The 22,612-nt window shown below is 39.3% G+C and overlaps 1 protein-coding gene across 13 annotated transcripts in view; it reads right to left on the bottom strand.

The window, feature by feature from the left end:
* The window catches only part of LOC110963358 (focal adhesion kinase 1-like), a 75,007-nt gene that overhangs the window by 5,772 nt on the left and 46,623 nt on the right, over positions 1-22,612 (bottom strand). For 11 of the 13 annotated variants that reach the window (XM_051957364.1, XM_051957365.1, XM_051957362.1 and 8 more), the window contains 7 exons: positions 15,968-16,079; positions 8,725-8,802; positions 7,586-7,774; positions 6,878-7,003; positions 3,448-3,510; positions 1,238-1,277; positions 12-112 (listed from right to left, as the gene is read on the bottom strand). In XM_051957364.1, the coding sequence (XP_051813324.1) occupies positions 12-112; positions 1,238-1,277; positions 3,448-3,510; positions 6,878-7,003; positions 7,586-7,774; positions 8,725-8,802; positions 15,968-16,079 (709 nt within the window). The remainder of the gene's footprint in view (positions 1-11; positions 113-1,237; positions 1,278-3,447; positions 3,511-6,877; positions 7,004-7,585; positions 7,775-8,724; positions 8,803-15,967; positions 16,080-22,612) is intronic. The other 2 variants (XM_051957366.1, XM_051957367.1) reach the window with 2 other exon arrangements.

Genomic DNA, 22,612 nt, shown 5'->3' with positions numbered 1-22,612 from the left:
TGTGTGTGTACCTTGACGCCGTCGTTGTAGCTGTCTCCAGTATTCAGACAGGCCAGGCCCACCTGGCTCTGGGCTCCGGGTCGAGGAGGTTTCTTTGGGGGTGCTGCATGCTCTGCAGGAGACGGAACGTAAAATACTAATTAGTTCTACTCAGTTTTATAGAAGTGCACTCTGAATGCTTGGAATGATTCTGTCTTGGTTACAGAGCAGCTCCAGTCTCTGTTTGCATCATAAACTACAACTGCATTGTTCAGGACGTCAGGTTTTAATCCAGTGAAATATCTCATTTAAAAATTCACCAGAAATAAACTGTTTGGACCAGACTGTAAATGCCACTTTTGATCTGATCCAGAAACTGTAAAACTGAAAGAATTTCTCCGATTTTACATTTTGTGACGGTCCTTGAACTCATCATGTGTGACATTCGTGTCAATCAGGAAAATTAAACAATGCTCGGATAAAAGCTGCGATATTTCATCAAAATAAACCGTTGCCACCAGATTAAGCTGAAAGATAAAACTAAGAATCCTGCTCTCCATGAGTGAATCAGCAGCAACCAGCGGTCACAAGTGACAGAAGTTTTGGGACTTTTTGACTGAAGTAGGTTGAACTGCAGGTTGTGTAATAAGAAGACAAGTGTGGAAACAAGTTATAGAGATTGAGAGGAAAATAAAAGTAATAAAAATAAATGCAGCACGGCTCAGAAATGGTGAGCAGAGGAACAAGTTGTAAGACACGTTCAGCATGGTGAAACATATTTCTACAGAATATCTCATTTCTTCTAGGCTGTAGATTTTTTGACAATAAATAAAGGAATTCGTCTTTTGTTTTTTCTTTTTTATTCCTGTCTTACTGCTCAGAAGTTCTAGTTACTAATTCTACCATTTTCTGACTCATTTTGGACAAACGCAGCTGTTGATATAAAACTCTAAACTGTGAATCCATTTCAACCTGCATGGTTTTCTGTTTTCTATCTTATCCATGCTGTGAGCAACAACATATTGAGCCTGACATGCTGTCTGTCCAGATAAACTGAAGTCGGTTTGCTCAGTGGCAGAGTTCACGACCAGATCTGTCAGATTGAGGCAGCAGACTGTAAACTCTGCAGACCAACGCTGACAGAAACACTGACATGGAAGCAGAGACAGAACGAGTAGAGAGAACACAGCTGTGTAAGAACAGACTGACAGAATAAAACTAAGTGGTGAAGTGTAATTATGGAGGGCCGGTATATTACCTGGTTTGCCAACGGGCTGGTATATGTGCTGGTTTCCTGTCTGCACAAACAAACAAACAACAAACAAAACACTTGGGTTAGAAAATGCATATCACGTATATAATCAGAAGTTTTGCAGGAAATTAGAACTTCACAGGCAGAAACCAGCAGCAGCCTGAAAAATGTCAGGAATCCAAGTTAATGTTGTCGTCACACGACACCGAGGCTCAGAGGGAAAGTTCCCAGCTTTGTGTTGCTGAGCTTAACTAAACAGTGTTTCCTTTGTTGGAGCTCCGGTTCAGAACTGGAAGAGAATCCTGCAGCCAGTCTTCATGATTTGATGCCACAAACTCTCCGAGTGGTTCCAGACCCACATATTTACTTTGTTGTATTATTGCTGCATCTTTGTTGTTTTCTCTGTGTGAGAAAACTGCAGTGAGGACTGCAGAGCCTCGGTGCCGTCGCAGTGTTGAGGCCTGACAACCACCGACACCCAAAAATACTCCACGACTGCAATTCACACACACACACACACACACACACACACACATACACTCACACACAAACCAGGGAGATTTTCCCACCACAAACCACAACCATTCAATGGGAGGAGGACAAGCAGGGAGATGAATTACAGAGACGGAAATATCTCCAGACTGCTGCAACAACTGCTGCTGGCAGCAACATGCAACTCCGAGAAGTTTGGATAAAGTCGCACAGAATCTCTGACCAACAACATGATTTAGATCTAAGATGAAGAAACTAAATCAGTGGAGGGAAACATTAGTCTGGCAAAGAGAGAGAAGAAGTGATGAAGTTAGACTTCAGCCCCACCTGAGTGTTAAGAGCAAACAACCAGCAGCAGGTTCTGTACGAGTCGCTGTGCAAATCACTGAACTTATATCACAGAGGGACTTAAAAACGACGTAGTGTCTCTTCTAAGGGATCATTGAAGTAAAAAATAAATAAATAAATAAATCTGCATCTTCTTTCACACACAAACAAACGACTGCTTGGTTTCTAAAACATCAGAGAACAGTGAAAGCACAACGAAACAGTCTTTGACAGGGTAGAAGGGTTATTTTAAAAAATAAATCACCAGAATTACACCACTACCAGATTTAGAAAATGTAAAAGCTGAAAAAATTGGGCAGATTTTAAACTTCATGACAGTCCTTGAACTCCTGACGTGTGACGTAGGGCTCTATCAGGAATATTAACCAAATCTTGGGTTAAAATTGCGATATTTAACCAAAATCATTTTCTTTACGTCTCATTTCAAAATTCACCAAAATTAAACCGTTTGCACCAGATTCTGCAAAAAAAACTCAAAATTCTGTGCAAAGATGAAGCCATGAGTGAATCAGCAGCAAGCAGCAGTCATGAGTGATAAAAATTCTAGGACTTTTTGATTGAACTGCAGGTTGTGAACAGAGCGCTAGCATTCTGCCCAGAAGACATTTCTGAATTCTCTCTCTTTCTTCATGTAGTTTGTTTCCACAGAGCTGCAGGACTTTCGATTGAAAAATGAACCAGTGAACAAAAATTAAACAGAAAATGCACAGAAACTATTAAATGGGGTTACAACGGGTCAACCGCTTGTTTTCCCATCCAGCAGTATAAAACCCACACATATGTAGTTCACCAGAAAATCAGTCCTAATAGGTTTCAGAAAGCTGGATCTGTTTGACATTTGTGTCTGTAAATGACTTACAATCAATAATCAAAATAGTTGTTTCTGAAAGGTAATTAGTTTTACATTCAGTTACTAAATGAAAGATTTCAGCTGTAAATGCTCCAACCGTCAGCACTGGTCAGATCTCCTCTAGTGGTGATTTTCACTGTAATAAAAGCACAAACAGAGAGACTCAGTAAACTACAGAGCACCAGTAAGAATCTGTGACCAACACTGGGACCAACTCTGTTTTCTGCAGCAGTTTTCTATAAATATCCAGTGATGCTGTGGGAATCCTTTGACCCCACATCTCTGACCAACGGGTCACTTCCTGGATCAATCCGCTCTGCTCCAATCAAAACAAACCAAAACCAAAACACGGACTTCCGTCAGCACACATCCTCCCCTTAAAACACAAACAGTTCAGATAGAAAACTTTGATTCTGACCGTGAAAATTAGAAAGAGGAGAATGTGACGTACAGGAAGCTGAGCTCTGATTAAAATAGAAGAAGAGGAGACCAGCTGCTGCTAAAAACACTAAGAACAGTAACTCACCGGTGGTTGGAGTCCACCTTCTTCTCTGTCCAGACTTCCTCTAGAACTCCTTGAGTCCGGTTTCTACACAAACACAGACCACCACAAACTTTAGATCTCCATATACCAGAAGTATTTAACCCTCTGCACCCAAAGGGGCACGGTATCTTTAAAAAACACTTATCAGAAACAGACATTGTAGAAGCAGAAACAATGGCACAAGTCGTATCCGAGTTCTGCTCCTTCTTCATGATGTTCTGTTTCCACAGAGCTGCAGGACTTCAGATTGCAGAGAAAAATGAACCACAGTGAAGAAAAATAAACCAGGAGCTGAAAACACCAGAAGCTGTTTGGGGTTCAAGAGGGTTAAGTTCAGAACTGGTCATATTTCTAACTCCAATCAATTAGAGCTCCAGTGTGACAGACTCAAAGATCTGTAATTACAGTTACAGTGCGCCACATCGCTTTTCCATAAAGTTAGACTTTCTAAACTTTTTTATAGCCTCATGTCAGCTCAGTCTCTCATGCTGGTGCAGACTCAGACCCTTAACTACATAGATTCACCTCCGATTTTTTGACTCAAATTCACGTTTCTGAACAGATGTAACTCCAAACCTAAATGAATCTAAAGTCTGAATGAATGAAGAAATGACACTAACACAGAAACCCTCCACATATCCTGTTAAATACCAGATTTCAGACAAAAACAGGAACAAAATACCAGTTTGCTGCCACAAAAGTCCCACAAACAAAGTCAAAATAAAAGCAGCACAGCTTCCTCACTGACCCTCACGTACCAGCTTTCCCAGACAGGACTTGAAGACCAGCATTGCCATCGATTTCATCAAAGTTTGCTGATGAATGTTTTGTGTCCGACTCGTGTGAGGTGTTTAGCCTCTGCTGCTATCTCCTGATCTTACAGCTCAGTCTGAACGTTTTCCTGAATCCTCGTCTTTGGCTTCATGGAGAGAAGAACTCAGACTGAACTCCAGCTTCCTGCCTCCAGCTCATTTATATCAGAGGAGGATGAAGCAATGCTGCCAGCCAGCCGTCAGAGAGGCAGCATGTCTTCACTGCCTTTCCCAAAACCTTCTGCCTCTCCTCCCTGAAGTGACAGCGTTATAAAAACCAGCCTGAACACACACACACACACACACACACACACACAGAGCAAACGCCTCCTCAGCTTTTCAGTAATCTTGTGTGTTGTCAGTTAATGGTTTGGGTCAAAGACAGACTGTCAGACTCTGGAAGCCTATCATTAGCCTGGAATTCACACAGGCCACACCTGCCTACAAACTCTCTCTCACACAAACATGCACAATAAAATCCTTGAGCCAAAAAAGTTCCAGACAGCTCCTTCAATCACTGCTCTCAGAAAAATGCTTCCTGCAGGAAAATGTTCCTCCCTCCTGCCAACTTTGTCCTTCTGTCACTGGAGTTTTCTATCAGAAACAGTGGATCTCTCAGAGGAGTTTAAGGCTGTTTGTTCGTCTGTGTGCACCAGAGTTTTACCACAAAACGGAAAGTGGTGGCCAGTTGTTTTCTAGTCACTACCATAGAAAAACTTCAACTAATCCCCTGAGTCACATCCTAAGATCCCAAGAAGGTTTAAAAAAAAAAAAAAAGAAAAGTCATGAATATGAGCACAAGAAAAATTCTTCAAACAGGAAAACCCTGTCTTTCTGTCACTGGGGGTTTCTATCAGAAATAACAGACAGCAGATCTCTCTGAGGAGTTCTGTGTTTGTTCATCTGTGTGTGTCAGAGTTTTACAAGAAAAACCCAGAAAAAAAAAATGAAAAACTACTATAGAATAACTTGAAAACTAGTCCCCTGAGCCTCGAACTGGGAGGTCTTTGTCACGGTGCTCCTCTACTGTCTAAACTCTCACAGTGATCTCTGTTTCCCAGCATGGAAGTTCCTGCCTCTTCAAGTCACTACAGTATTAAACAGTGAGAGTACAAGCAGGTACTTGACTAATGAGGACTTTAAGTATTATTTAGCAAAATGGAATCGACAGATACTAAGTCAGATCAGATCAGGACCAGAAAAAGAAATAAAATAGGAGAAAATTTTAACTTGATTAAATAGTTGGTTTTCATTTTCTGTCTTGACATGGGAACTTCCCAAAACAGTACTTAAATTTTAGTACAATTTTATACAATGTAATTCATGGGTGTTAAATAAATGAGTCTTTCATACGTCTTCCACAAAAGTTCTGCTGAAGAGTCTAACGTCCATTTTTATCCATATTTTAAAAGTCTTTGCTCACACTGCAGTCAGATTTACTGTAGTTAGTTCATCTCTTTTAACTAATCACTATTGAAAGAATTAATCTCGGGAGGAATTTCACACAAATATCAGCTCAGAGTATGAAGTTAAAGAGCAAAACAATACATACATGCAGCCCGATTATGTCTAAAACTCTGTTGAAGAAGACAGCAGCTTTCTCTGGCCTACAGCCTCCAATTAATGTGCTTCCTGATTGTTAGATATCAGCAGAGAACCACCATGAATGCGTAGAAAGACTGAGGATGAAATACTTTATTTAAAGACACTCTAGCACACATGAAGCCAAATTGCTCACCATGTTTCAGTACCAATAGATGAACAATTTCTCAGTTCACTTCTTCAGTAAACACTCAATAACGTGCAATTACACACCACTTATTACACTTTATTTTCAAGGAAAAGCCCATTTCACATTTATAATTAAACTGTTTCTACTTATGTTTATATTATTTTTCATATTTTGCACTTATGTTTATCTATTTTATTCTGCTTCGATTGTTTACTTTGAATGGGAGCAACTGTAACATCAGGGTCTATAAAATATTTCTGATTCCTGAAAAAGCTAGAGCCCCTTTCAGATAATTTTACAGCATCTAAATGTGTCACTTCATATTTAAATAAGTTCATGGTCACTTTCCAGTAAAGTCTCAGTTAAAGTGTATTGATACCATGATAAACAAAAACATGATTCATGCACATAGCAACTCAAAAAACACTTTAAACGCAAATAATAAGACAGCAAGTGAACACTGATGCAATTAAACATGCACAACATCACAGAACAATAAAGAACAACCAACAAGAACGCATCAAAGCTCTTAAATCACGGCTGGTTCTCTTTATTCTGAGACAGAGAAATGTTCATGATTATGCAGAGACACTTTCTGATGCTTGTGCTGATTTGAGGATGAAATTAGTCTTAAAGTGGCAAAATATACAAAAGATCGCTTTTGTATTTTAAAATATGGCAGCAGATCTTTGTTTGTTTGCCTCTAAAATACAAACGGATTTTTACTTCGGTTGTGTAAGTTCTGCCTAAACAGAGCTGCAGTATGAAGGCAGTAATGTTGAAGAGAATTAGAGTAAATCTACAGCTGCAGCCTGAGTTTAGCGTGTTTTTGTCTGTTTGTGTGTTTTGTGTGTCTGCTGTGTGTTACCAGCAGCCTCTCCTCCTGCTCCAGCCACCTCTGATCCTCCTCCATCTGCTGCTGCTGTATCATCAGCTGTTCCTCCATTAACAGGCACTGCTGCTCTACACACTGCTGCAAGTCTACTGCACCGTCCTACACACACACACACACACACACACACACACACACACACACACACACACGCACACAATGTGCAACACAAGACAAGCGCAGCAGAACAGATGTGCACACAAACACATGGAGGGAAACATGCACACGACAGACAGACACGAACACCAGACTGATGAGATGCTGAACTGAGATGACGACGAACACAAACTGAAAATAAAGGAGCTGCTGGTGTGAAGCAGAAAACACACAAACTGAGTTCACCTGAAAAGAAACCCGTTTAGAAAAACCTGGTTATAGGTTCACCTGAGGACCGGAGTCACTCTAGAGGACTGGTGAGTGATCAGTTTAATGGCCTACTGTCAGGTTTAACTGGCTGACATATTTTATAAAATAAAACCAACTTTTACTTCCATGATTTAAAAAAAAATAATATCGACCACTTTCACTGGATTTTTTTGTTGCAGATGCAAGATTTTGACAATACATTTCGGTATTATTGCTACTAACAATATAAAGTGTCTATGGCTGATCTTCAACAGCATGTTCAACTGTGTGTTTTGGTGTGTGCAGGTCTGTGTGTGTCTGTATAACTTGAAGTCTCACCTCCATTGCAGATCCCCACAGAGCCATGTCCGGTCCATGCGGCTGAGGAAGGTGCTGTACATGTGAGTGACTGTGCACGTGGTGCCGGGGGTGAGTGTGAGCGTGGTGGGTGTCCATCATGGCGGCTGGTGGGGGGTACAAGGCGCTGGGCACCGAAGGAAGAGTGTGAGGGCCTGGATACCCGGCCATCTGGGAGAACGGTACATGGTTAGCCACTGGCTATTATAATTATTAATAATAAAGTTACTTCTGTCGCTCCACACATGTAAATGCACAAAATCTCTCAATTTAAGAACAGCAGTGTTGAGTCTATTCTTATGGATGCTACTCATCCTCCTAACCAGGAGTATAAGTTGCTCCCCTCCAGCCTTCATCTGGGAGTACCCCAGATCACAAAAACAGGCATAAGTTCTCCTTTGTGCTTACCTCTATCTGAGTTATAAATGCTGAGAAGAGGAGGTAACAAACTGTGTTTTTGCTGCTGTACTTTATCATGCACTGCGATGCACTTTATCCTGTTTTTACTTTACTTTATACTGTCTTGATGCTGCTGATTAAGTGATGGTTGACACATATAAGATTAAGCAGACTACATAAGATTTCTGCTAACGTCCATGTCTATCTTATGTTTCGTGTCACATTTGTTTTCATTTAAATTTATGCTTTTACGCTTTTTATTGTGTTTTTACTGCATTTTTACTGTTTTTTTGTTTAACTTTTAATAACAAAAAAAACATTTCCTTTAATTTGTTCTTTGCTGTTTGCTTATTGGGAGTGCTTGTGTAAGCTGCCGCATAACAAGTCGCCCTTCAAGGGACAAATAATAAAGTTGAGTTGAGGGATTGAATAAACTGAGAGGAAAGACTCCTACAAACAGCTGCAAGCAACAAACTGAACTTCAGCTCCTGTAAATGTTTCATCAAATGTCTCTAACCGCCTTTATTGCAGTAATTTTGTTTTTCCTCTTTGGCGTTTCTAGACCAATATTGGAGATCAAAAAAAGTCGCTTGCGTACTACTTGGTCGAACTTACATCACCAGTCATGACTTTTAGGAGCTCATTCAGACATGAAGTCAAAATATTCAGCTGCTGCCAGATTAACAGTAAAGAAAACTTCACATAATTTACTCTTTGTTTACCTGGTAGTGTCCAGGATGCTGAGGACTTGGGTAGAAACCTTCACTGGACCGAGGACTGGGATATCCGGGTCGACTGGGCTACAGATACACAGAAAGAAGAAAAAACACAGTCACCATGTTGGATCATCTTCCTCCTATACAATTAAACGTTACAAGATGGGAGTCATTCAGACCATCAACACACAAACCCAGGAGCTGTTTGTGTGGCCGGGTTAGCTGTCAATCAGAACAGGGACCACCCACCGGGCCGCAAGTCCAACAAGCTGTTAGTTCAACCGGATCTAACTAGCGGTCCTGTTAAAACATGGATTACTGGGTAAACTGGCTAGCTGCTGGTTAGATGTGATGCAGTTTAAACACACAGATGTTCACCAAACACTTCTATTTCTAGCAAACTGTCAGTTTTACTGCTGCTGACCAGAAAAAAATGTGTAAATATGACTAATCAGCAAAACAATTTAAAAAAAAAGTTAATAGTTAAATCCAAGCTTCTGCTGATCAGAGTTCAGTGGAGTCTGAGAGGTTTGATCCTTTTCGGTTTCTGGTCAGAGCTGAAAACAGAAATGTTTGGTGAAGCCACAGAGTCGATCTTCTGTCGGCTGGTTGACATGAAGCTGCTGCAGGTGGATGAACTGTTTCCCTCTCAGAAGGACACAGCAGGCTTTGAACTTCTACCTTCCACAGTCTGTCATAGTAGCTTTCTCTGGACCAGACCTCCGACAGCAAGACAAAGACACAGCAAAGAAAGACAAGGAAGGAAAACAGGAAGGGACAAAGAAAAGACAAAGAGAAGCAGACAAGACAGACACTGAAGACGAGACACAAACCAGCTTCAAATGTTCACACAGAAACCTTCAGCATGTCGGTCAACATGCTACAAAATCATTTCTGGGAGAGCTGAATCTGCACCGAGCAGATTCACGTTAACGGAACAATCAGAATAAAAAGAGACAGACTGGAGGTCGACCAAATTTTTACACCAGAATCAGCTACTATATGGAGACTTTTGAACGAATATTTGAATTTCAGAATGAAGGACCAAATGGTTTTCTACTTTAAAAAGTTGTTTCTGCTTCTTTACAGATCTGTTAGTGTCCCAGTTTTGTGACAATGATAATCAACGAGGTTCTTTTTTCCACATAAAACATGTACCCTTATGTAGGGATGTCCGATAATATTGGACCACTGATATTATCGGTCCGATATTGACATAAAAATGTAATATCACTCAATGTCGTTATCGTTTTTTTATGCCTATCATAAAAACCGATAAATTAATGCCTGAATTTCACTGGCATTTACCAGCACGCAAATGATCACATCATCAAGTCTGTAGCTAACAAGTTTGCTGTGTCTGACTAACAATATGTTTGTGGTTTGGAATTATTTCCAAGCCCACATATATCAGTATCGGTTGATATCGGAATCGGAAATTGAGAGTTGGACAATATCAGCGTATTGGTTATTGGGAAAAAAAAATTCAATTTCAAACATCCCTACATCTATGTGTTACCTAAAATTCTCAGGTAAAAGGAAAGAATAAACCCAGATTTCATTCAGGTCAATCAGCTTCAAATTTTAGATGCATCACATGTTTTCACTGTTCCTTTTGGTGCAGAATAATATATTTTAAGCAAAGCTTTCCGTACACGTTAATTATATGATCTTTAACTGGAATAAAGGTGCAGATAAAATGTTTAGTTTTTGCTTTTGTAAAGATGACCTGGGACTTTGACCACAGTTAGTTTCAACATTTTAACAAGGATCCACAATGTGTTTTTAACATTTCAATTCAGGACACTGATGCTCTACAGCAAAAGCTCTGTTCCCAGCCATATTAAGACACCAGGATTTCCTAGTGTTCCCTAAACGCCAATAGATTAGTAGCTGTGCACAGAGAAGCTTCTAGTCTCCAGAGTTTCACCAACATGGTCTGGAGCTTCAATGATACCAGAGAAAACCTAAATTCAAGCATGAATTGTTAACCTGGGACTGTTTTATAGAATGCAGTTTGTCAAACCTCCTAAAACATAAATGCAGGATCAACTAAGCTTCATTTTCTTCTGCATTTAAACAGATTGTGTGATTTAAAAATGATTTCAAGGCAGATCATCTCACATTTTTCTTTAAACTAACTCATCACTGTGAAAACATGTAATCTGATTACATAACTCCATAAGAAAGGAGTCCTCTGTACTGTACAGTATCATTAAGAGGAACAGAACTGTGACTATATTTTACTTTCAGAGATTCTTTCCATGAATTTAAAATGTTGGAGGCTGATGACAGAAGACTCAACTTTCACTTCAGAAAACTGGTTAACCCACAAAAACTAATGAACCGTTTAGCTACCAACCAGAAAACAACAACAAGTCAGCCGTTACAGCAAACAGACCTTTAAACTCCCTCTTAGTAACTGTCTTAACACATCCCTATAGATAGTACAGTTAAGCCTAAATTATTCAGTCAGGCTAAATTATAATCCATAGTAAATGTTTATTTGACTGGAAGCATCCTTCTTTTAACAATTTCTTCACTATTCTGGCTGCACGTTTCAAATCATAGTCTTGTTGGACGGTCCAATGCTGCCCAAGACAAAGTTTTTCAGGAGTTTGTCTGATATTTGCCTCCAGAATATTACTGCGATCATCTACTCTTGATGCTGTTTGCTCTGACAAGGTCTCAAGGTTTCATTTTGACCACCATGTTTGACTACAGGGATGCTGTTGTATGTTTTTCTTGCCCCCGTTTTCAAGTCCACAGAATTCATGATCAAAATCTTCCCTCTTTGGGAACAGAAGCTGTAGTTCCTCAAAAATCTGCAATTATATCAACAGACATGGCAATTTTTTAGTAAAAATGTAAATCCAATACAGAAAAAGTTCAAATTCAGCATCTCTAACACAATGTCTTAATCAGTTTACGTCACTTGTTTGCTTCATTTCCAGCCAGAAGTAATAAAAATTCCCTTTAAGTCAAAAATAGTCATGGATCTGAATAACGTTGGGCTCAATTGTAGCTGAAGGTGACAGAAAGTCAGAAGAAACAGACCTTTAAACTCCGCCTTTATGTATTTATAGTAGCTGCCTTAATCCAACATTCACATGTTCTTTGAAGCTTCAGTAGAAATAAATGAACGTGATCTAATTAAATACAGAATGTAAAGTCAAATGTACATACCAGTGATATTTATAGGTTTTTTTAAAAAGTATTCATGTTTTTCTTTTTAAGCTCATGATCTATTCTAAAGGTTCCATGTGTGTTGTATGGGTCACACTGTTAGTTCAGAGGATTTAGGATTCATCACAGGCATCTGAACCGGACAGAAATAGGAGCAATAATCCGACGACACTTTAGAAACGCGTTCAGTCACAGAGGACGTTTCAACAGCAGGAAAAACACATGCAGCCAGCAAACACACAAACACAGAGATGCTACAGTCTGAAAAAAACATGATTATGGTTTAAAGGTTGGAGGTTAGTCATTAGAAGAAAACTCATCAAAAAATGCTGCAACTTCCTTTTTTAAATGTCTAATTTTGACTGTAAAAATTAGCTAAAACTGAAGTTCCACCAGCACAATTTCTTTGTAAAAACTTTGAGTTAAACAAACAGTATTTTTTTTACGGTAATATGTTTCCTAAATTTTAAGCCATGACTGCAAATATTTCCAAGATGACACAAAGTGACTGATTAAACCACACTAATGGACAACTGGTGAGAAAACAGAGAAGTGACTGTGCAAGAAACAAGGACATTAAACTTTAAAGGCCTGAAAACATTATTTTCTCAGTCATTTTAAGAGCAAACTGTTCAACAATAAAACCTTAACTACAGTAGTAAAGTTAATTTGCAGAACTGATGTCCGTCTCCGCTGTTAAATTACTGTTTTTGTTTTTCACACCAATTTTAGTATTAAACTCGAAACAAATATACAAAATGTTTTCTGAACTGTAACTTTGATTGTTTCGTATTTATTCTGTAATATTTCATGTTTTAAACTAAAAAAGATGGGAAAAAATGAAAAATTTCTCAGCAATGTGGATTTTTCCCTTGTAACTTTCCTGGATATTAATCAGAGGCTCTACAAACAGGAACATTGCAGCTGTTTTTGATCTGGATGCAGTTTGTTGTCAGAATGAAGCTTCGGTGCAGTTTTCACCACCTGCCTTCAGGGCTCTCTGGGAGGAGATGGAGGGAGTTGGGTAAGGGGTTACAGGAAGGCTGGGAGGGGTAGAGGAGGGCTGACTGAGGGCTGGAGGAAGGACCAGGGGGGCAGAGCCAGGACAGAGTGGGCTGCTGGGATCACTGGGATGAAGGTGAAAGCTGGACAGCAGCAGAGCTTTAGGGTTAGGAGTGATGCTCTGGTGGGCCTGGGGACAAACGTTGAGGGTCGGACTGGACCGGGACAGAACTGGAGGGACGTGGAGACTGTTAGTGGGAGGACTGGTGCTGTGGTGTCTGTCTGAACAGATGTTAGAGTGAAGCAGCAGAGAGGGAATAGATTCAGGAGGAGACACAGAGCTGCTGTAGTAGGAGATGTTTGGTGGAAGATGATGACAGGGGGAGGAGGAGGAGTTCAGAGGAGGTGAAGGATGAAGGTTCCCAGAGCAGAGGCAAAGCTGAGAGGCAAAGTGTTGGTTTGGATGACAGTGATGATGATAATGATGATGATAATAAGAGGAAACAGACTCCATAGTGAAGGTGGGCAGCAGGGAGGGACGGAGGCTGGGCTGCAAACACAGAGACAGGTGGAGGATGGACAGGTAGAAATAAAAAGGTAAAGACAGGGAGAGGAGGCAGACGAATTCTGAATCCTAAAACATCCAGTGAATCACATCTGAACCAGTCCAGCTGCTGCTTAAAGAAGAAGCATTTTAATTCCTTTTATTATCAATTAAATGACACAAATAGCCCGACTGACGGCTTCTGAACCCTGAAACACACCGGGAGGTTTACAATACATGGAATCTTTTCAAAAGTGTCAAATTATACTCTTTATCATAGAGAAAAACTACAAAAAATTTTTTAAAATGCTGGATTTTTACCTTTCTGACAGTCCTTGAACTAATCATGTGTGACAAATGGTTTTGTCGGGGAAATTAATCCAATCATCATTAAAATATCCTTATTCTGCAAAAAATGCTACCAAAATGAACTTTTTTCTACTTTCTTGACACAACCAAGAAACTATGACTGACTCGGCCTCGACCATCAGTCATGTGGCATAAATTCAGGGACTATTCGGCTGTGTTGACAGAGACATGTACTATAATTATAGAAATTTAGAGGAAAATCAAACTCACTGGATCAATAAAATAACAGTAAACAGAGGAGCTGGTTGTTGGAAGAAACATTCAGCATGGTGAAACATCGTTCTACAGCTGGTGAGCAGACACGTGGAAATGGAATAAATACTGTCCAAATTGTTCAAAACTGTTGTTTTGAACTTTTTTTTTTGAGTCATTTCAACTAGTTTCAAGTAATTTTGGATAGTTTTAAGTTAATTTGGGCATTTTTCGGCACTTTAGACAAGTTATTTTAGACAAGTTTTGAGTCATTTTGGGCCATTTTTAGGTAATTCTTTAACAATTTAATGTTACTTAGGAACATCAAAGCTGTTGGATCAATAAAATAAATGCAGCATGGCTCAAAAACAGTAAACAGAGGAGCAAGTTGATGGAAGATACATTCAGCATGGTGAAACATCTGATGAGGAGGGTAAAGAGGAAGAAGTCTGAGGAGGAAGCAGAGGTAGTTCAACATCTAACATTAGATCTGTTAGCAACACTGTGGGTATTTTGAAAATGCTCAACATGTTCATTTTTAGATTTTTTCTTCACTTTTTTTCAAAAACCATTTGCCAAATTTTGTAGGCTTTATGGCATTATAAGTTCTAAGCATTTTTTAATCTCCATAAAGGTGCAGGATTGATGAGCCAACAGTGAGGAAAAATGTTGCAGGAGCAAATGAACTAAACCGTTCAGAGGGTTAGAAAACATCTGTCACACTCCTGAGCTCCTGTTCAAGACAAATGGCCTCAGCTGTAACCCAAAGAAGCAGCTAACAGATGCAAACAGCAGGGCATCGGGGCAGTTAGTGGGGGTGAAGCAGGCAGCAGCTGGGGCAACAAGCTGAAGGGTGGGGGAGGAACAGGTTGACAAGTGCTGCTATATCTGTAAAAACATCATTTAGGACGTCCACCTTTTGAGCAGCAGTTTATGTGATGAAAGACGAGCAGAAACAGAAGTTTTCTACTGATCTTGTTCCAGATCTTGGTCATTTTTAGAGACCAGATGTCATCACTACAGTCATATGTTTATTCTATGCACAAAAGCTGTTGAAGCATCTAAAATGTGACATAAACAGACTTCTGACTGTTTGCACATTTCTTTGAGAGAATTTTGTGGGGGGAATTTTCTCCCATAACATGAGACTGAGCTTGTAGAAAAAATCTGGACTGAAGAGCACAAACCTTCTCACATCTGTTTGTTCTGACCTTAGCTGTAATTTAACCAAACATGTCACAAGACTCCTGCAGAAACTTTGAGGAAACAAATCAGGTAAGTCGCTGTTAACAATAAAGCAGCAACGTGGACATTATCGGGGATTTCCCTGCCTCTGTCAGCATTAACGGTGCACAAACAGTGAAGCAGAAAACTGCTCCTTTCTCTGCCTGTTTCTGACAAAAAATTATATTAGGCTAGAAGAAATTGAACATTAGTAGCAAAACTGGCTAAAATATTTGCAATTCTAATCATTTTGTGAGTTTTTTTTTTTTTTTGCAAAATTTCTTTAAGTTGCCAAAAATTTCTTCTATGTAGGAAAATCCCTGAACAGATAAACCCCCACTGACCACTTTATCAGACACGCGTGAAATGTGATGTATTTAAAGGCAACAACTCTGACATTAATTCCACTTTTATGAAGCTTTTAAAGTTTTTTTTAAAATTTTAAATGGAGGTTCTGTTTATTGTTGAGATCATACTGGACTGTGTTATAGTTGCTAAATGTAACACGGTCCAGTGCAGAATCTCCACTCACTAAGTCTAACTAATCACCCCTTTTTCAAAACCAAGAACAACTGAAATGCAAAACTTTCATTAAAGTAGAATTTATGGTGATTATTGAACACCAACTTAACATCAGAATATGTGAAGTTGTGATCAAAGCTGTGGACTTGCACCACAAACACACCAGTTTTAGTCTCGTTCATACAAAGACGTGTCTCGGTCGTGTCTTACTTTAGGTGGAGCTTCGTCTGAACCTCCAGAGTCCCATGAAACGGTGACCTGCCTCCTCATCTCCATCCGGTTCCTCTCTTTCTGCTGGACCTTCTCCTCCTCTAAGATAGTGCTGGAAGAAAGGGAAAAAAAACATGATCATACAAGACAGAAAGGGTTTTATTTAACCTGCTGTCATGATAAATACATACATAAGGCTGCTGCTGTTGTCACAAGTTACTGTACAAATACAGAAATGAACATGAAATTGAGATGAACACTTTAACATGTTTTACATGTGTTGAAATAAAACTTTTCCACATTTATCCCTCAGTGTTAATAGGCTGGTAACCATGGTGATAGATGGCTGCGTCAGAGCCAAAGTGGTGCCTTTTACTTCAGCAGGAACTGGTTTGAAAAGAATAAATATTGGCTGTAATAACTGGCTGATAATCAGTCAACTCTGCCGTATAACATCACACAAAGTTTTGTTTTCCAGCAGGTCCAGGTATGAGGTGAGTAACGACATAAATGAACGGTTTCTGTCTTTCTGCTGACATCAGACAAGGTGTGAAATCTTCTACAGTGTGAGTAACCCAGAAAAACATCCTTTAACAAAGCGAAAAAAGCCAAACAAATCTACTTTTATTATTTAGAACGAGCTATAAAGACACAATACCACCGGACTCACTCTGTTACAGAAACTGCCAGCAGGATGTTTTGTTTTTTGACTCTCAGAAATGCGCATTCACTCAACAAACTGCCTGCTTCAGTGGTTTTCTGCCTCCTGCTGTAAATATGAAAACAGACTGACATCCTCATTAAAACACGTCGTTCTGAGTTTCATAACGGCGGCTGCTGAGCCTCCTGCATAATGAACGCTCTACACACAAACACAAGCCACCAGTCTGAGGAAAATCTAATTCCATTTAGTGAAATATCTCACCGCTGCCTCAGATAAAACCCGAAACATTCAGCAAACAACAGCTGCAGTAAAGAACCAGTTATAGCTTTAAAAACAGAACCAAATCTCTAAGTCTACATTGCCCAGGGGTGAAGTTTCTGCATTTCGTTTCAGAATACGCCACATTTGATCCAGAATGTTCCCATTTGCTTTTAACTTCACACACTGACGCCATGCATTTGCTGAGGTTGCAGGAAAACTCTCAAAGCAACTAAAGCAGTCAATCTGTGGCTGACATTGCCCAACAACAAACTGAATCACGTAAAGATGAAGCAACGTCTCCACACCCTGAACCCAAACACTCCAAAGAATCCCAGAAATTACTCACTGACCTGATTCCTGATAAAACCGCGGCTAAACCCAACCGAAGCCTGAATCCAGAACAGAAACCTGAAACAATCCTTCAGTCATCACTTCTATTTGTGTTCTGTTGTCTCCTGCTGAGTGTTTGTGTGTCTGCAGCTGTCAGAGTCCGTCCAGCTTCTTTCCATCACAACACAACCGGCGCTACTCTACACAACAACGGCAACACAATCAGACCTAAATAAAGGCACTGAATAGCGACGCAAACATCAGAAACTCAATGAAATGTACATCTTTAATTAGTCTAATCAGCTGATCCAATACTGTCAGTTAATATTTTGAGTATTTTTTGAAGTAATTGATTAATTTTTGCATATAAAATGTAAGAGAATGAAGTAAAATGTCGCTCATTGTTTTCCAAAGTCTAAGATGACGTCTTCATATTTCCTATTTGGTCCAAAATCTAAAAGTTTACTGTCACAGAGGAGTAAAGAAAAAGAAAAATACTCACATTTAAGAGGCTGAAATCAGAAAATTCTGACCTTTATCTCTTAAAAAAATTACTCAAACTGAAGAAATAATTATCAAAATATTTAAAGGTCAACAACAACTGTCTGTAATCTTAAACGTGATAAAAAATTGCCAAATATGTCAATAAAATAATCTGTTTGAAACCTGAATTTATTACTTTATCAGCTCAGAAACATATCTTTACACCTTCAACTGTTTATTTTTTAGCTGTTTCACATTTATTCTTAATCTTATCTGCAGAAGAAGTTTTTATTTTAATGCTAAATGATGTAAATCTGGAGTTAAACAGTTAAAGGCAACAAACAGCTGCTCTGTCTGATCATAAATGCTTTTTCTCTAAATTTTTACCAGCATAACTTCATATTCAACGACCAGTTCATCAGAAATGTAAGTCACCAGTCGACCTGCCAGCGTTGCCACATAGTTTAACAGTAAATGAGCTCATGTATGAATCTGTGTGAGCACCTGGAACAACAAAACCTCCTCAGTTTTACATGCTCAGACTGACTCAACAGTCTGAAGCCGCTCAGCGACGGCCTGCTGTACTTTCACATAGTCTCCCACCTGAGAGCTGCAGTTCAACCACAAGTGAAGAATTTATCAGATCTAAACTAATTTAACATCACACTTAGATACAGGCATCCTTCTGGAATGATAAATAATGGAGGTTTAGGATTACAGTGTCAGAAATATTCAGCTGAAGCCAAAGAGCAAGATCACCCGAGTGTTCTCTTTCAAAAAACTTAAATCTCACCTTATTTTTTCAAAGTAAACTGCAAAAAAACGAGAAGCAACAAAAACCTGCACAGAAAGGCAGCTCCAAAACTCAGAGTCGAATGTTCAGCAGAACATCTCGAAAAGTCTGGTAAGTGGAAGATCATACTTTACCTTAAAGATCGAACAGAAACCTTTAGGGGAGCAAAGCAGCGGAACGAAGCACCGAGATGAAGCTCAACAAACCAGCAGCACTATAAAGTCCCCATGACATGAATTAACTGGAACCTCAGACTGTCAGGATAAAGTGATCTGACCATCAGAACTGCAGAGCTTCTAGTGCCTTTTCCCTCCTTCATTGTGAGTTCTGTGGAACTGTGCAGCTCCTGGCAGCTGCCCACACTGTAAACACTCATGTTGGTCCAACGTCTAGGAAAGCTGTAGCCGGAGCTGAGAGCTGCATATTTGGCAGCACAGACCTATAATTGATATTATGATACTAAAGCCAGCCAGACCCAAAGCAAACCAAACGTACAACCTTATATGGCTCCATTTCTCCTATTAATAGGCAGAAAGCTCAGCAAACACGGTCAATATTGACTTGGTATCCAGGATGCTGGAAGAGGTTCTCAGTCATGCCAACATCTAATAGAGTCAATTTAAATAAATGCTCTTAGCACCCACAGCACATGTTCTCCTCCACCAGACCAGTAAAACTAACATGTCCAACTAATGAGCATGGCTGCAGCATGTGAGGCCACAAATGAAGGTCAGGAAATGGTTTGAAAAGGTGAAGGAGGTCAGGAATAAAAAAAGAAGCTGAGAAGTGAAGCTGGAAAGAAAACGGAGCAGAATTATCAGAGACCAAGGAATGCTGACACAGAGAACCTGAGCTGGAGCTTCAGGTGAGTCACGCTGGTTTAAACTCGTAAAACCACAGCAGTTAAATATGTGCTCTGGTTTTCCTACTACCGTGTTCAAGGAAACAATGACGGCTTCTTCCTGCTGCTGCTTCCCTGAAGATGTTTAACACCTCAACAATGTGAATTAACATGTGAACAGGAGGCAAAAAAACATGAAAATAAACAGCTGATCTGGAAACAATTCAAAGTCACACTGAATTTAGATCTATAATAAATTTATATTTGACCAAGAACAGATGGTAAGAAAGTTTATTATGTGTGTTAATTACTGATTTTAACTATTTTTATGCAGTTTTTTAAAATTTCTAAAGGATGCTATGTCCAAAATTACTCATACCCCTTGAAATTATCAACAATTTTTGAGAAAATGCAGTTTCTATAACATTCCAAATCATCAGTAATATGCACCTTGTTTTAGAGCGTTTTAATAAACTATAAACTGAGACCACACAGTTAAAATAATCATAATTCATCACTTACATTTCTAACACAATGTCTTACTGTCTTTCGCTGCTTATTTTTGTCATTTCCAGCCACAAGAAACCTGCTAGCCAAATACAAATTTACTTAAAATGAAACGTTATGAATAATTTGAGGCTCAACTGCAACTAGAAATATCTATTTACTTTCTTAAATAAATATTTCAGTTACAGACTGCACAAGAACTGCAGTTAAACTGAAGACTACATCATATAATGTTTCAAAACTGACTCTGGGACTTTACATTACACCTTTCGCTGCACAAATCTCATTTTCTACAACATATCTTCAGGAAACATACACACGTGGACAAAATTGTTGGTACCCCTCAGTTAAAGAAGGAAAAACCCACAATTCTCACTGAAATCACTTGAAACTCACAAAAGTAACAATAAATAAAAATTTATTGAAAATTAAATAATCAAAATCAGCCATCACTTTTGAATTGTTGATTAACATAATTATTTTAAAAAACAAACTAATGAAATAGGGCTGGACAAAAATGATGGTACCCATAACTTAATATTTTGTTGCACAACCTTTTGAGGCAATCACTGCAATTAAACGATTTCTGTATTTGTCAATGAGCGTTCTGCAGCTGTCAACAGGTATTTTGGCCCACTCCTCATGAGCAAACAGCTCCAGTTGTCTCAGGTTTGATGGGTGTCTTCTCCAAATGGCATGTTTCAGCTCCTTCCACATATGTTCAATGGGATTCAGATCTGGGCTCATAGAAGGCCACTTTAGAATAGTCCAACGCTTTTCTCTCAGCCATTCTTGGGTGTTTTTGGCTGTGTGTTTTGGATCGTTGTCCTGTTGGAAGACCCATGACCTGCGACTGAGACCAAGCTTTCTGACACTAGGCAGCACATTTCTCTCCAGAATGCCTTGATAGTCTTCAGATTTCATCGTACCTTGCACACTTTCAAGACACCCTGTGCCAGATGCAGCAAAGCAGCCCCAAAACATTACTGAGCCTCCTCCATGTTTCACCGTAGGGACAGTGTTCTTTTCTTTGTATGCTTGGTTTTTGAGTCTATGAACATAGAGTTGATGTGCCTTACCAAAAAGCTCCAGTTTGGTCTCATCTGTCCAAAGGACATTCTCCCAGAAGCTTTGTGGCTTGTCAACATGCATTTTTGCAAATTCCAGTCTGGCTTTTTTATGAGTTTTTTTCAGCAGTGGTGTCCTCCTTGGTCGTCTCCCATGAAGTCCACTTTGGCTCAAACAACGACGAATGGTGCGATCTGACACTGATGTACCTTGGCCTTGGAGTTCACCTTTAATTTCTTTGGAGGTTGCTCTGGGCTCTTTGGATACAATTCCAACGATCCGTCTCTTCAGTTTGTCATCAATTTTCCTCTTGCGGCCACGTCCAGGGAGGTTGGCTACTGTCCCGTGGGTCTTGAACTTCTGAATAATATGAGCCACTGTTGTCACAGGAACTTCAAGCTGTTTAGAGATGGTCTTATAGCCTTTACCTTTAAGATGTTTGTCTATAATTTTTTTTCGGATGTCCTGGGACAATTCTCTCCTTCGCTTTCTGTTGTCCATGTTCAGTGTGGTACACACCTTTTCACCAAACAGCAGGGTGACTACTTGTCTCCCTTTAAATAGGCAGACTGACTGATTATGAGTTTGGAAACACCTGTGATGTCAATTAAATGACACACCTGAGTTAATCATGTCACTCTGGTCAAATAGTTTTCAATCTTTTATAGAGGTACCATCATTTTTGTCCAGGCCTGTTTCATTAGTTTGTTTTTTTAAATAATTATGTTAATCAACAATTCAAAAGTAATGGCTGTTTTTGATTATTTAATTTTCAATAAATTTTTATTTATTGTTACTTTTGTGAGTTTCAAGTGATTTCAGTGAGAATTGTGGGTTTTTCCTTCTTTAACTGAGGGGTACCAACAATTTTGTCCACGTGTGTAGTTCACTCTTGATTTTAGTGAGTTCATGATGATTGAAAATATTAAGCGTTTCCAGAGAAACTAGGATTTTGGGGAAGGAGACATATTTATAGACCTTTATAGAGCTTTAACTGTGCACTTGGGCCGCAGGTTTTATCGTTTCTGCATCAGCATCAGACTGTTTGATGCTTGTTGCAAAAAGAAAACTTGCACATTTGCCACGACTGACCTACAAGAAATACAATTTAATCTGATTTTAGGGAGCTCAGGATGATCAAAAATATTCAGTGTTTCCAGAGAAATGGGGATTTTGGTGTAGAAAACACATGACCAGACCTTTTAGAACAGAACCGATGCTCTGTGGCTGCAGATTTTATGCTTTATTATTTGCCTTTTACCTGTAAAGTGTCTTTGAATGTCCAGAAAAGCACAATACAAATAAAATGTATTATTACTATGTCAACACTAAACACAGAGCAGCTCTAAACTACATTTAAGCTTCTAACATGCAGATGAGCATATTTTGTAACCAGTATCTATATTCATAAAATGGAATACTGCTGACATGCAACAAAGAAAAAATATAAAGTTCAACTGGAAGGAGTCTGATAAAAGCACCGACACTGTTCATGTGCAAATCCACTAAAGCTTCATCGAGTTTCAGCTTTTCTTCTGAAACTTGACCTCCAGTGTTTTCATTTCCCAACAGGGAACGGCTGAAGCATCACTTCCAAAAAACTGCAGGTCTGTTCACGTCTCAGCAGTGATGAAGTGTTGAGTAACAGTGTCTGGGAAAAGCTCACGTCTACGGCGAAAATATGACTTCACCTGTTCG

The sequence above is a fragment of the Acanthochromis polyacanthus genome, chromosome 12 (genome assembly GCF_021347895.1).
Source record: "Acanthochromis polyacanthus isolate Apoly-LR-REF ecotype Palm Island chromosome 12, KAUST_Apoly_ChrSc, whole genome shotgun sequence".
NCBI lineage: Eukaryota > Metazoa > Chordata > Actinopteri > Pomacentridae > Acanthochromis > Acanthochromis polyacanthus.
This window is presented reverse-complemented; position numbering and strand designations above follow the sequence as displayed.